This window comes from Macrotis lagotis, chromosome 2, assembly GCF_037893015.1.
Source record: "Macrotis lagotis isolate mMagLag1 chromosome 2, bilby.v1.9.chrom.fasta, whole genome shotgun sequence".
NCBI classification, from domain to species: Eukaryota; Metazoa; Chordata; class Mammalia; order Peramelemorphia; family Peramelidae; genus Macrotis; species Macrotis lagotis.
Window position 1 is genome coordinate 229,951,705 of NC_133659.1, and position 16,805 is coordinate 229,968,509.

Consider the following 16,805-nt stretch of genomic DNA (forward strand, 5'->3'; position numbering starts at 1 on the left):
TAATAATTACCTAGCTGTGTGGCCTTGGGCAAGCCACTTAACCCTATTGCCTTGCAAAAAAAAAAAACTAAAAAAAATGAATGTTGAAAACTATCTTTACATGTAATTGGAAAAAATGAAATGCAAATATTATCTCCAAAAACATCCCACAAAACAAAAAAACAATAGTCAGGTCAAAAAAGCAAGAAGGCTATTAAAACATGTTTTTTTTTGAAATTGACAAGCAAGACCATTTAAAAGTATCATTTTTTCAACATGCATGGATGAAAACAGAAGAAAGTTAAGAAGGGAAACAATGACAAACAACGAGACAGTTTCGAAAATGTCTAAAATTTATTATATGCTTCAAAAAAAGTAAGCAGATGAAATGGAGATTCATGGTTTCATAAAGAATCTTTTTGTATGTTCTTTTTTTGGTGTTGTAATTAATATGGTGTTAGAATTAACAAAAAGTGAAGGTATTGCTATCACACCTCTCCAATCAAGATTGTTACTTTTTTTCTCCTAAAAACCAAGTAGCTTTAGAAGTCATTTAGTCCAGTTCCCTCCTTTTACAGACAAAAAAGCTAAGAACCACAGTGTGTGCTTCCCCCCCATTAAAAAAAATAGCTATTTCTTTGAAAAATCAAGGGGGGGAAAAAAGGGTCATCACCTCTTTCCCACATAATTAGGAAATGTTATGAAATGAATAGGACCATAATGTGGCATCTAAAAATATGAAGGTAAATATTCTTATAAGTTCTGTGAAAATAGGGATAACATTATTGTATACACATTATTAATATATTTTTCAAAACAACTAACATAGCACAAGTATTTAATAAATATTAAGCAATATCATAGCTATTTAACTTAAATGGGACAAATATGTTCTGCATTAAGCCACATTCTATCTAGTTATAATGTTACAACAGTGATCCAGGAAGGAATAAAATAAAAGTTGAGTTAATCTTCACAGAAAGGAAACAGGCTATTTATACTAAAATTCGATTCATTCTGCAAATGACAGAATATGCCTAAGTGAAAGTGATTTGAGGCAGTGACTTAAGTTCCCAAAGCAAACTCTGGTGGATGAAACAAATCATTCCCAAAAGAAATAGTGGCAGTACAGTTTTTAATCCCACCTACCTGTAGAAGAGACAAACAAGAAGTCACTGAATAACTTCTTTTGATCTGACAAGTTAACCAAAAAAAAAAGCTGAACACTTAGCTGTTCTCCAAATAATTTACTGACAAAAAGAAACATATGAACTTTTCTTTATATAGTTTTTTTACCTGGTCTTCATTAATGTGTCAACAATATAGCTTATGTGATATCAATTAAACTTTAAATTCTTTTTATGATATAGAAAGCTAAACTAATAATGAATCCTTAGGGATTCATTACCTTTTCACAGGTGATTCCTTACCAAGGATCTCTAGTACATTTATCATTATTATATAACCGATAATCTTAATTTGAAAAACACATGAATATTAATACCATAAATGCAGATTACATAATACAAGTTAAGTTTTCTTCCAATTTCAACTTCCTTAAAATATATATGTAAATAATTTTCTTTTATTCTGGGAAAACAGTTCCTTTTTTAATGTCATTATTTAAATTATATGACAGACTTTCCATAAAATCTTATTGAAAAGCGTTTCTTGGGGGTGGCAGTGGATAGAGCACCGGCCCTGGAGTCAGGAGTACCTGAGTTCAAATCCGACCTCAGACAGTTAATAATTACCTAGCTGTGTGGCCATGGGCAAGCTACTTAACCCCACTGCCTTGCCAAAAAAAAAAAAAAAAAAAGCATTTCTTGGAATCATGTACCAATAGAAGACATTCTCAGCAAGGAAGTGAAAAAGAATACTGCAGAATTTTGGAAAATTAGGAGATGTTCACTCAGCAATATTTTCTAAACTATCCCTAGCCCTGAGTCCATTTATTCATCTAGAACAGGGATTTCTTAAACCTTTTTTATTTGTCATGAAACCCTTTGGCAGTCCGGTGAAACTTTATGGATCCTTTCTCAGAACTTTTTAAATGCACAGAATACATAGAATTACAAAGAAATGCACAGAGTACATAGAATTACAAAGAAATTACATTGAAATAGCTATGAATCCAGTTCTTTTTTTAAAAAAAAACAAATGTTCAGAGAATGTCTAGTTAACAACCCTTGATCTAGAAGCAGCCTACTATGTATGGTTCCTTAAGTCAAAGCAGACTAACACCAGGAATTAAAAGTCTAGAGGAAATGGTTAACAGATTGTTTAGAAATTCTGAACCTTTCAAGAGTAAATCCAGAACTACTTTCATTACAAGGCTTTTCAATCTATCTTACTCTAAGGGACACCACCAAGGATGAAAACAAATGATAAGGCCTGCTCTTTCTATAGAATCTCTTAATACCTATCAGGCAATTTTACTACCTAAATGTTCTACCCATCCATTAACAACTGATTTGGGGGTGGCTAGGTGGTGCAGTGGATAGAGCACTGGCTTCGAAGTCAGGAGTACCTGAGTTCAAATCTGGTCTCAGACATTTAATAATAATTACCTAGCTATGTGACCTTGGGCAAGTCATTTACCCCTATTGCCTTGCAAAAAACAAAAACAACCTCCCCCAACTGATTTGCATTCTAAAAGTTAAGTAGAATATCTATACTTTATTAGTACCCAGAGAAAGTAAAACTGTTAAGAAAATTAAGTTTAAAAATTCTTATACTTTTGAGTTTGAAGTACTCTAAAGAAAGATACACAAAATTTTAATGTATACATACAATAAAAATTTTAATGTATACATAATATATTAAATTTGAAACTTAAAAATGAAGTTACATGATGTTCACAAAAATTATATGAAGGTGAAATCACTGCACCTCTGAATGAGACTGTGATTCTATAAAGCACAGTGAAAAGCTTTTTCATTACTTTATTACTCATATTCCATATTTAATAGTAATACTCTTCTCTCATCCAAAGATTAATTGTGCAAATCTTTAGGGTCACTATCCCCATTTATAGATATGAAAACCAAGTACAAAATTTAAAGTAACTTATTCAGCATAAAGCACATCAGTTGCAAACAGGGAAAACTCAAGTTTCTAATTAACTCAGTTAAACACCTTCACATTTATTCCTTTCTTGACAACACTACTAGCAATCTATAGATGATGATGGAATACTATAATTTATTGGTTGAATTATACTCACCAAAATTACAATGCTCAGTAGTTACTCAACATTTTTATTGTATAACTATGAAGAATTAGAAACAAAAGGACAAGGGAACTCAGAGGTTTAAGGAAATATATTAGAGGCATTTTATTTCATGCTACCTCTGAAATGGAATTTAATAATTATTAATATCTTTTATATTTGCTAACTGTTCTTAATCTAAACCAACAAGGTCACAGAAATTTTTGGAGTCTTAATAATATGGCAAAAAAAAGAATTCAGTAATTTTAAATCAGTTCTCTTGATACTATAGTTTAGTAGTGCCTTCAACATAGTGTATACTTTAAAATATACGCTGAATTTTAAATCTTAATCCAAGGAAGCCTTTTCCCTATCTTTCTGCCTGTGGCTGACAACTTTACAAATTCTCAATCTGAACATTAAATATTCTATTTTAAAATAAACACAGGAAGATAGTCAAGATTCCACTTGAGCAGCTCCCCCAATATTTAAGTTTCACTCTCAAATATCAATGGACATCTCTGGCATTTAAATGAAGACAATAAGGAATAATTTTGAATAAATTACTTTCCTCATTGACTATGAGCAATCCAGGACTAAAGTGAAAATGTTCTCAGCACATAATGAACATTTTGTGTATCATCTTCCAGGAGAACTATGGCTAGATTCCAATATAGTGGCTATATTTTTGTTCATTATATATAATTTGAGGCAATGGGATTAAGTGACTTGCCCAAGGCCACATAGCTAGGTAATTATTAAGTGTCTGAGGCCGGATTTGAACTCAGGTCCCCCTGACTCCAGGGCCAGTGCTCTATCCACTGCACCACCTAGGTGCCCCCTGACTTAATAGTTTTAAAACATTTTTAAAGCTTCCTTACAAGTATAAATTTGCAGTAATTTTTTTTACTTGCTTTTTAAAATTCAGTCTTTACTATAAGCTATAACTTGACAAAGAGACATGTATAATAGAAGTTTATGTATCAACCTTTCGAAAGTTGAGATTTCCATTTGAGCCTTCCCCTAAAACTTTAAATTTAATTCTTACATATATATGATCACGTGTTAAAACTATTTTTCAATATTGTATAATAATATAACATACTCCATGCACAGCAGAAATATTTAAAAAGTACATGTTCCTGTGTGACCTTGGGCAAGTCCCTTAACTCCACTGCCTTTCAACCCCCCCCCACCAAAGTACATGTTCAATAGCTAAGAGGGATCCTCAAATAAAATAGGAGAGAAACAATAATAATAATAATAATAATATTTTACAACACAATTAAAAGAATGAAATATAAAGAAGTATATACAATAAAAACTGTTCAGAGTGTCTTGTTATTTCATATTTAAATATTCTATATCTGTAAACTTGATGAACTTTGGCTGAGTCTTTTTTTCCTACATTGATTGATGTCATCCATTAATCTGTTGAAATTGACATCCAAACTTCTGCAACCCTGAATTTCTTCCTACCTTGTCAAATTTTTAAAACAAAAATGCTTTAAACATGAGATCAAATGCTTCTGTACTCTGAGCCTTGAGCTACAAAATGAGCAGCTTCCCATTCCACAGTGAAGAATGAGAGTGTTCCCAAAAAGCCAAATATTACCATGACCAGAAGTTGCCAATGAAGTAGAAGGTAATTGCTGTAGAAAAATGCCACCGCTGCACAGATGGACTGAAAGAGCAGAAAAAAAACACAGATATTAATTATATTCCTGAATTTTTATAAATGACCCCCTTTCCTTCCCATCTAAATGATATCCATTTTGACAGTGTGACAGATGTTGAAGGGTAATTTATTTCTCTAATATGATACATGTTCTTCCTTACCTCTGCTTATATTCACATAAGCTTTGACAATGCCTACTAAAATTGCACTTTGCACATAAGAGGTCTACAACACAGTACATGTAGTATGATAAATTCCATTCTCTGGATGAATGGACTAGGTTTACAAAGTCAGAGCTCTCCTTATAAGCCCTAGAAGACAAGCATGTAAATGCCAGAAATGTCCAGTGATACTTGAGAGTGAAACAAATACTGAGGGAGGTACTCAAGTGGAATACTGACTATCTTTCTGTATTTATTTTAAAATAGAATAGTGTTCAGATTGAGAATTTGTAAAGTTGTCAGAGTAAAGTTTATATATATATTATATATATGTATACATACACACATTTGAGTAATAAGTATGAGACCATGAAAGTTACACTAGTCAACTTCTACTTCTAATCACACATTCTTTGAAGGATAATCTTAACATTTACAAAAATACCCATTTTAACAAAAACTAACCACCAATAAACACAAATTTCAAATACATAGCAAAAATGCCATTTTAAATACATTTAAAGGTGCATGATATTACCTGAATAAACTTAAAGATTGCAAAGGCAGGTGCACTATCTTCTGAATAAAGGAAACCCAAAATGCTAATTAGTTGAGTGTTAAAGCAGCTGTCTCCGAGACCCAACAGAAAGCTGCAAAATAGGGCAATCTCTTTGCTGCACGAAAAAAAATTAAAGAACAACTTTATATAAGTATTATGATTGTTTATCAGAGTATTTAAGAGAAAATAAAAGTATTACAATTCAAACATTATATACGGACATGGTGGAAAACAAAATATCTAAAAAGGCAAAATAGAAAAATAACAAAATTGAAAAAATATAAAATTCTGTATTAACCTGCTTTCAGAATGTGGAAAACTTCACTGTTGAAAGGGTTATTTTTGCCTATTTTTTTTGTGGGTTGAAGGGAAGAGAGGAGAAGGTAATTCCAAATCAGCAATGGAATTTTAACTTACAGTCTTTAAGGATTTTCTGAAAGACTGAAGTTAAGTGACTTGCCAGTCAGCAAGTATGTGTTAAGAGGCAGTACTTTAACCCTCCTGTATTCAAGAATATACTAGGTTCTTGAACATACTATGCCATGCCTTTTTTTGCATCATGACTCATTCCAGAAAAATTACTGTTTTTCAGGGAAAGCCTCCATATCTCTTGTCAGCATACTTTTGAAGGCTGATACGCCATATGGTCTATAGACCGGAATATTAAAATATTTTCCACTGATAGGACAATTTCCTAAAGACCTAAAAAAATTTTCAATAATCTCACTGTTTATTCAGAAGGATAGTTATAGCTAAAATCTCAACTAACATTTATTAGCTTAGTGATACTGGTCAAATCATTTAACATCTTAGCCAAAATTACCTCCTCTTTATAAAAGGGGGATTATAAGATCTGTAGTATCTTGAAGGATTGTTCTAAGGATCAAATGAGATAATCTATGTGAAGCATATACCAACTGTTGTTATTAATTTATGTTATTAATTGACTTGTGACTGAACTAAAAGATAGGGCAGAAGAGGAAGTCAAAATCAATAAATTAAAGAAATAAATTTGGGATTATCTGTGGATCTTCAAGATTTGATTCTATCAAAAGATATTTGATATCAGACTTTATGTAGACAAAACATATTTTCAAGGTAACTTGCTTAATTCTATGTGTTGCTTTATTCTTCCCCCAAATTAATTACTAAGAAAGAGAGTCATAGGCAAGATATTTACTATACCTTGAACTGATATAAGCATTGCTATCAGTTCCTTCAAGAGGTGCAACTGGTGCATCACTTGGAATGTTAAGAAAAATTAAATAAAAAGCTACAAAATGCACAAGAATGCCCAACAGCACAACTGGGTTTCTGCCGAAACGACTGTTCTTGCTTAGCAAGCCAAAGAGACTTCCACCTACAAAGTCAAGAAACATTTATTAGTGTTTGTTGAAAGTCAAGAAATTTAACACTTCATTACATGTCAATTATAATAATGATCAAAATGCTATCTGTGTTTTGAGAGGAAAATGCACTAAACTTACCTGTCTATAATATGGATGCAATTCATTATTTAGAGGCAAACTCTTAAGATTGAGTAAAACATCAGAGGCTATCGAGTCATCATATTTTAGAGCTGGATAAGATCAGAGACAATATCTTGAGGCTGGAAAGTACCTCAGTGATATTATAGTTGTAGTCCAATCCTTTTATTTTTACACACAAGGAAAGACAGTCTAATGTTTTGCCTATCAAACAGAAAATAAGTAGCAGAACTGGGACTAGAAATAATTGAGAGTTTGTGTTTCAGAATCAAAGAATTTCAGAGGTCACCTAGACCAATTTGTACATGAACAAAAATCCTTAAGACATGCCTGACAAGTAGACTTCTAGTCTATTGCATTTTCTCTTAAATAAGGTATCTGCGAATGGATTTTTAGAGGTCCTTGGACATGGATGGGAAAAAAAATTACATCTTTATTTCAATATATTTTCCCCCTTGTAATCCTATGTGCTTTATTTTGTACATAAAAAGAACAAACAAAACATTATTCATACACCTGGTAATCAAAAAGGTACATGACAAAAAAAAGGTTAGGAAGCCCTGGAAAATTTTCTAGTACAACTCACACATGAATCACTGTTTTCTACCTACAACTGAACATTATACTTACAAACCTGAAGAAGGGGAACTACTTAGTCAAGATCTATATCAGTTTTTTTTTTAATTCAAATCTCAGTGAATTACAGGGAATCCTGGAAGGATTTGCATGAACTTATGTTGAGCGAGATGAGCAGAACCAGAAAAACACTGTATACCCTAACAGCAGCATGGGGGTGATGATCAACCTTGATGGACTTGCTCATTCCATCACTGTATAACAACCAGGGACAATTTTGGGCTATCTGCAATGGAGAATACCATCTGTATCCAGAGAAAGAATTATGGACTTTGAACAAAGATCAAAGACTGTTACTTTCAAATTAGGAAAAAAACCTGTTATCTTATCATAAATTTTATTTTTCTTCCTTAAGGATATGATTTCTCTGTCATCACATTCAGCCGAGATCAATGTATAACATGGAACCAATGTAAAGACTAACAGAATACCTTCCGTGGCAGGTGGGGGAAGGGAAGCAAGAATGGGGGGGGTTGTAAAACAAAATAAATAAAATCTTTCAAAAAAAAAAAAAGAAAATCAAAAAAACTCAATGAATTAGTTTATAAATCATACAATCTCAAATCAAGCCTCTGACTCTTTTTCCTTCTCAGTTTCTCCTTGGAACCCCACTTTAACTATACAATACTAGCATTGCATATATTTTAGTTATTCCATTGGGGTTTTAAAGGCATTTTTATACCTATTATCCAAAGGTTTCTTTTTTTTTGGGGGGGGGGTTTGCAAGGCAAACGGGGTTAAGTGGCTTGCCCAAGGCCACACAGCTAGGTAATTATTAAGTGTCGAGACCGGATTTGAACCCAGGTACTCCTGACTCCAGGCCCGGTGCTTTATCCACTACGCCACCTAGCCGCCCCCTATCCAAAGGTTTCTTATTAAATCTTAGGGAAACAGGAAATATAACTTATTCTTGCTTCATCCATTTAAAAAAAATGCTCAGACTCTCTAGATCAAATGATTCACACAATGCATGGAAAGATCAGAATTCTCAAGGTCTGGGTTCTATGCCTGGCTCCACTATACTTACTAGAGGTATGATGTTGGGCATCTCTATTTTATCTTTATTTTAAAAATGAGGTTTTTCTCTTCTGTAAAATGGGGATAATAAATCTTCTACTCACAACACAGATATGTTTTGAGGATAAAATGAAAAAGTGGATATGAAAATTTGGCTAATTGCAGAGTGCTCTTCCTACTAAAGATCAGTCATTCATAATACTTCAAACATTACCAGATCATTACTATTAACCTCAAAAAACAGGTGTTGAAAGAAATTGCTTTAATAGCATACAGTGCAATAAGAAAGAACCACATATGAAATATAAGCAGAAACAGGTTTAAGTTTCACAAATTTCCATTGTTGGGCTTGTTTTCAAGGGAGACCAAGGCTGATAATGTAGGATTCTTTTAACATATGGGTTGGAATTATAAAGTAATGTCTTTGTTTTTTTAAGCAAACTAGTACCAAATACTTAGTATTTAAATGGATTGAAAATGTTGATGTGGGAATTGCTGCCAGTGAGGCAGACTATAATCCAAATATGTTTAATTATCATGGATAATAATAAATAAATCTGCCACAAAGGATCGATTCAACATTCTGGGTACTTTAACTTTTCTTCACATCACAAAGATACAAATACACAGGACTAACATATAATCAGTTCCTTTTGTTTTTTTCCCCTCATACATTTCTTTAACTCATTTTACATTACTTTTTCATAATGCCTTACAACTTGGTCACACCTATCATTGGTGTTTGGGTGATCTTTAATTTTAAATCTTCACAAACTATAATACTCCATGACTCATAGACATACAGAAGATGAATACTAATACAAATAGTGGGGAAAAAAATAGACCTTGGTCTCAGGGAGAAGCTTGGGAACACAAAAAGAATAGTCATTTCCTGAAGTCCCCTATTCAGTTCTTGGCTCAATTGGTCTATTTTTTATATCACACACACACACACACACACACACACACACACACACACACACACACATTCTCTCTCTCTCTCAGGTCTATAGATTATTTTCTTTTTTTTGCAAGGCAGTGGGTTTAAGTGGTTTGTCCAAGGCCACACAGTTAGGTAATTATTATGTGTCTGAGGCCGGATTTGAATTCAGGTACTCCTGACTCCAGGGCTGGTGCTCTATCCACTGCACTACCTAGCTGCCCCTATAGATTAATTTCACAAGATAATCTGGATAACAAACATCCTTCAAATACTTGGTTTTTCCAAACTCTTTTTTCCCCCCAGGTTTTTTGCAAGGCAAATGGAGTTAAGTGGCTTGCCCAAGGCCACACAGCTAGGTAATTATTAAGTATCTGAAACCGGATTTGAACCCAGGTACTCCTGACTCCAGGGCTGGTGCTTTATCCACTACATCATCTAGTCGCCCCAGTCCAAACTCTTGAAGGTGACTATGAATTTTATATTTGAATTTGTACAAATATTTGAGTAGTTTCCCACCTGTGCTGTAATAGGGAGTCAGTGAAACTTACATAAAAGGAGTCTGGTGTTGCTATGGTCAGATTTACTTATAGGATCAAACATAAACTTCTGACTAGCAAACATAATGCCTGGTCCGGATACCAAGCCTGAAAAAACTCAGCCCTTTCATGCTATACATGCTTCTAGAGCTCTAGTTTTATTATACCTAAATCTAAACTTCACTTCATTCTCTGGACTTAGCCTCATCAGTTGCCATAAGTCCTTACCCATATTTTCTCTCCTCCAATTCCCCCTTAAAGAATATTAATCAAATAAATTCTGTCATTACTCTTTGGAAAGTGTGCCTTTGTTTCTACTATGTTCTACTATATTTCTACTCACTATCCCAGTAACTTTTTCCATAACAAAATATCCCTCCCTAACCACCACTGACTTATATGTGTTATCTCCATCTAATAAGAATGTAAGGTTAAGGGTAAAGGCTGTCTTCACTTTTGTATTTTTATTTCCAGATCTTATTATAGTGCACAAAATGCTTTTCCTTTCTTCAAGTTTGAAAATTAGGAAGAACACATAAGATTTCTACTACTAAAAACAATTGAACTAGAAAACTAGGTCAAATCCATATATTCAATATCAGGAAATCATAAAACTGCCCACAACTGTTTAAGGAAGATAGAAAGAGTTCAAGTACTGAGGAGGTATAGTCAGGCACAGATAAAGTTATGCAGCAATTACTTTAATATAAAGGCCTGCGTATACAGCATACATCATCAAAAGGCAAAAATAAATAAATATAAAATTATTACAATAAATAATAGGTTACCTTGTAAAACTGAGAATATTAAAGAGAAAAAGTGAACTTTAATGACTATAAAAGATTTTTAAGCATTTCCTTTCAGAAAACCAGAGCTGAGTAAAATGGGAACCCAGGAGACAAGAAAAACCTAGAAAGAAAAATACATTTGAAAACTGTGGAGAGGATAAATAAGATTCAAGTGCTCCAGACTTGTTCCCTATGTTAGGGTAGCCTTATCCAGTCCTGCCTGTTGTACCAGAGGTCCAGGGTTTGATGTTTGCCTTCACTGCTAGCCTGCTGAGCCATGACCCAGGTGTTTCAATTACTAAGCTGTCTACTGGCTTCCCAGCCACTTGTGTTGTGCTGTACTCTCCTTTTACCATATGAAACAGATCTTTCCTGAAGTTCCTCCAAGATATCTTGAACTGAAAAGTTGTTTCAGTCTGTCTTTTTGTGAGTTCTGTTGCTTTGGGATCCATTTAGAAGACTTCATTTAAAGTTGTTTTGGGAAAAGTTCCAGGAGTTTCCTCTCTTAATCCATCTCCACATAGCTACTCTAATAAAACTTTGAATTTCACAACAGATGGAATAGAGACCAAGAAATTCAAGGAGAAACAAGATATAACTTCTTCCACTCAAAGGGAACAAGAAAAGGAGAACCCTCAGCAAAGTCAGTGCTAGTGAAGGGCAGCTTCTCAGAGTTATCAGTCAGTTAGGGTTTGGGTAGTTCACAAAGTTCTATGGCCTGAGGCAAAAAAGAATAGACAATTCCCTCAGGAAAATCCCAGGATAGAGACCTTGAAAGTCTAGGAAAAACAGCAGCAACCAGTGCCAGACCATGGTAGTCCCTGGACATGCCAGACCATGGATTCTGAGGTACCCAATCCTGTCACGATATGCCATGGAGGGCTGGAAAATCCAGGTCTCTGAACCTCTTTGCGGAGACCTAATTTCAAAAGGTGGAAGTCAGAACTCAGAGGACCCAAGGTGAGACCACACCTCATTCAAAAGCACAGCAAGGGGTGAAGCCTGATACTGGCACAAAGCATTCAGTCAGGAATGTAAGTTAGATCAGTAAATCAAAGAAACCACTGACTTGTAATGAACACATACACACACGCACACACACATTTAGAGACAGCCAAAAGGAAGAAGTAATTTTACAAAAACTGTAAGCAAAGAAGCAAAAAAAAGGACTTTTCGCAAAGACAATATGAATATGTAAAAGAAAAGACAAAAGCCAGAAATTCCCAAATCAAGAAAGATGGAGTTCAAATACAAAAGCATAATCAAGATCATATAAGATCTACCAGCTTCTACTAGAAATAACTTAGAATATGATCTTCCAAAATGAAAAAGATAAGAGCATAGAATAACTTACCCTGAAAACAATACTACAGGTGGGGGGGGGGAGAGAGAAATGGATCTTTAATAGATTCTGAAGAATTTCTAATAGACCAGAACTGAAAGAGAACTCTGAAATGAAACACAAGAGTCAAGAGAAACTTAGAAATGTACAGTTATTTGAGCATAGGGAATAAGAAAAAAGTGTCCCATGAGAACCTTAATATCTTCAAAAGATATTGTAGGAGATAAATAAGGAATACAATAGTACAGAAAAGAAGAAGGTAGAGCTTGCTAGTTCTCTAATTGGATTACGTAAAAAGAGTATATAAACACAGAGGAAGAAAATGGACCTCAGATGAATCTTAACTCTTATCTGAAACAAAGTAGGATTGAACACAAATATGAACACACACACACACACACACACACACACACACACACACACACACACACACACACACACAGATATAGAGCATAGAAAAAAATCAGTAAATAGGGAAAAGGCCTGAGAAGAAAGATCATAATAGGGAGAGAATAGTCACAAAAAGTCTCTCAAACTTCCTGATTTTGAAGGTAGTAGAAAGAAAAAAAATAGAAAAACAATGAAAATCTAAATGGGTGACAGTTTGCTTCTAAGGCAGTTGGGGAATGGATAAACAAACTGTGGTATATATGTGTGTGTGTGTGTGTGTGTGTGTGTGTGTGTGTGTGTGTGTGTGTGTGTGTGTGTGTTTGTGTGTGTGTGTGTGTGTGTATAATGGAATATTTATTGTGCTGTAAGGAAAGATGAAGGAAACAATTTTAAAGAATCCTGAGTAGCAGGATTGAAGTATAGTTAAGGTGAGCAGATATAGGAGTTTATATATAGGGTCAGCAAGTCTGAAAAGAAAAACAACTTTGAAAGACTAAACAACCATTTCTTCAGAGGACTTGTAATAAAACACATTTCCTATCTCCAAAAATAGAGGTGATGGATAAAAAGTGAAGGAGATGTGGCCGTTTTTTTTATTTTGCTTGACTGCACTTATTTGTTACTTTTTTCCTTTGTTTTCTTTCTCTCAGTTTTGAGCTAGGTAGTAAAAGAAATGCTTCAAAAATGGCCACTAAAACATAAGGAACTGATTCAAACTGATGAGATTAAGTCATTTCCCCAACAGAAAAATGGTCAAATAATGAAATAGGCATTCTGAAAGGAGGAATCCAAGCTATCAATAATCATATAAAAATGATCTAGTTAGCAAATTCATTAGCAAACTGATAAAGGTTAAAAAAAAAAGAAAATAACAAATTCTGGGAGCATTATGGTAAAACAGGCACACTTGGATATCATTATTGTTGGAGAAGCTGTGAAGTGGTCCAGTCATTCTAGAGATCATTTTGTAATTATATCCAGAAAATTACCAAACTGTAAAATACTTTGGAAATTAGCAAAATGCTATAAATCAGATCTTAATTTATTGTTTTTTTGATTGTCTAAGCTTAAAAAGTGATGGAGAAAAATGTTAATAATATAGAATAAACATAAAGGGTATTATACACACAGCCTTTTCTGGAAAACAGATTATTAAATATTTACCAGCACATTCCTGCCTTTGACCCAGCTACACCAATACTAAGCTATAACCCAAAGAAATAAAAGAAAATGGAAAAGGACATATGTAAACAAAAATTTATATCAGCTCTTTTTGTGGCAGCCAAAAATTGGAAATAAGAGGGGAATGGCTAAACAGACTGTGATATATGAATGTTATAATATATATAATGTTATATATATATGTTATAATATATATAATATCTAAATATAATATATATAATATATATGTGTTATAACATATATAATATCTAAAAAATGGATAAAGTGGTCAATTTAAGAGGGAAAACTAGGAAGACTTTTATGAACTAATTGATACAAAGCAAAGTAAGCAGAACTAGAATAATTTATATAATGATCTTCAAAAGACTTCAAAAGAACTCTGATTAATATAATGATCAGAATCCAAAAAAATGAAGATGAAATATGACATATCCTGAGAAAGGTGATGAGTTTAACAGGTGGAAAGAGACATAGATTTTTAGTCACTGCTTATGTGTATAACTGTATAGATATGCATTGAGGGATTTGTTTTGGCTTTTTTAATTGGCTTGGTGAAAGGGGAAGCTAGTGGAAAGGAAGGATTAATAAAAAAAATTTATTTCAAAAATTAAAGTAACTAAGTAACTAAACACAAATAAAAAATGTACACAAAGAAGCACAAACAGGAAAGTTTTGAAATCAAAATAAATAGTATGAAATAGAGATTCATGATTTCATAAAAATTCCATTTTGTGTTCTCATGTGTGCATTAAAATGTTTTTTTTTGATGCCTAACTTCAGAATAAAAAATTAAAAAAAAAGTAATGTTGAACCATAACATTTATTTGGGCTAATTTTTATTACAAAATCAAGATATACACATATACATATACATATACATACATACAAAGTCAGATTAAAGTAAAGATACTACTCGGGTACAATTAGGTAGAGCTCAGTTATTAGTTAATTTTAGAACTAAAAAAGCTTTTAAAGATCAAAGGAGCATAGACTAAAGCTAGGAAGAAATGAGACTATAGATTTCAATGCAAATATTTTACAGATGAGGAAACTGAGCAGACGTAGATGGGGTGAACATCCACCCAACATCACATAATAGCAAAAAAGTGATTTGACCTCAATTCCTCAGACTCTAACATATTCCTACTTTCTATTATTTTATGTTTTAACTGTCTCCGTTTAGCTACTGTCCTTTTTTTTAAAAAAAAAAAAAGAACAAAATTGAAGTCTTGATATATTAAAGAGCTAGCCAAAATCATATAGTTTATGACTAGAATCTCAAATTTCTTGACTTCTAGTCCAACAGATGCCTCTTATTTTCTAGAAATTTTAACATTGCTCTGTACTGTTAAAAATAATGTATTATTTCATGTGCTAATGTCCCCTGAGACTTGTGAGCTTGTATGGGATAGGGATATTCTGTCTTATATTTCTTTTAAATTCTCTATAAACCAATACAGTTCAAATATAGAGATTACTGGGAGGTTTGACCACTGGAATGGCAGTCAGGAGGTATGAGTTTAAATTTCACCTTAAGATATGTACATATATCTTCAGGGGAAAGGAACAATATTTATTAATCACCTACCATGTGCCAGGGGATGTACTTTACAAATATTATCTTATTTGATTCTTCTAACAACTCTAGGAGAATGGCAAATTATTATCCCCATTTTACATTTGAGGATGTCACTTAAATGACTTGCCCAGGGTCACAAAGTTAGTATCTAAGGGCAGATTTAAACTCAGGTCCTTTGATTCCAGTGATCTCTCTACCACACCATTAAGTTGTCACTTTTGTCTTAAATCATTTCCTTGAGTGTGCTCCTTTCCGAGTCTTAGTTTTCTCAAACATAAAATGGAGCATAATAGTATTTGCATACCTAACTTAATGAGCTGTGAGGAAAATGACTTAAATATGAACTGAATATGAATTTTTGTTATATGGAAGCAATACCAGAAGATTTCAAATACAAAAATGAGAGAGGAATTTGAAATTACTGATATTATTAAAATGGAGGAAAAAAGGCCTTTTTATGCAAAAATGAACAGAAATAAGAAGTTATTTATCACAAAAATTCAGGATCAAGGGGCTTTAGAACTGGATTTGTCTTTTGTCCTAGTAACTCCCTCTCATTTTAGAGGAGGTAATTTAAGTGACTTAGCCAAGGTAATTGAGAAGTAGCACTAATTAGAATCAAATCTAATACCGTTTCTATCATTTCATGCTCTCTCTATCTCACTTTGCCCTAATATCTGAATCATGAAATTTCAGATTTGCCAGTTAACAATCACACAAGTTTTTCATTATTAGTTACCTAAGTGTAAAACAGTTTCAGGTATTCTACAAGCTTTAGAGTAAACATATACATTAAAATTAATAATCCGTCTGGAAAGGTAATATATAAGAAATTACATTTTGAGATGAAATATTACATATTTTTTAATCTTGATTATTTTATTTCTGATTTAGTCTTAAGTTCCTTGATTTATTTATTCTTAAATGATGGAAATAACCAGAAGTACAAAGTGCAAGAAAATAAGAGAAATTGGTGGGCAAGAAAAGCAGAGAATCATAAGAAAGTTCTACAACAAACCTCAGAAAACTGAAGAGATAAGTGAAAATTATTTCTAACCTAAAATTTCTCCAATGCCGATGAAGATACCAGAAAGTCCAATAAGGCTTTTTTCTTCTGTGCCAAATTGATTTACAGCACCAATACAAGTTCCATATACACCAGAGAAGAATGTTAATTCCAGACCTTTGGAGAAAAATCCTTAAATTAATTATAGCATCATTATCTCCCTTTCATCATATATGTATTTTCTATGCCCAAAAGCATCATTAAAGACATATTCACAGCAAAAAATGTCATAATTTTCAAAGCACATTAGA

At 33.0% G+C, this 16,805-nt stretch overlaps 1 protein-coding gene across 1 annotated transcript in view; it reads right to left on the reverse strand.

The window, feature by feature from the left end:
- Positions 1-311: 311 nt before the first annotated feature.
- MFSD11 (major facilitator superfamily domain containing 11) overlaps positions 312-16,805 on the reverse strand; it is a 28,887-nt gene continuing 12,393 nt past the window's right edge. The window contains exons 10-13 of the mRNA XM_074225089.1: positions 16,546-16,671; positions 6,774-6,948; positions 5,568-5,703; positions 312-4,874 (exon numbers count right to left, since the gene is read on the reverse strand). Coding sequence (XP_074081190.1) covers positions 4,710-4,874; positions 5,568-5,703; positions 6,774-6,948; positions 16,546-16,671 — 602 coding nt within the window. The 3' untranslated portion in view covers positions 312-4,709. The remainder of the gene's footprint in view (positions 4,875-5,567; positions 5,704-6,773; positions 6,949-16,545; positions 16,672-16,805) is intronic.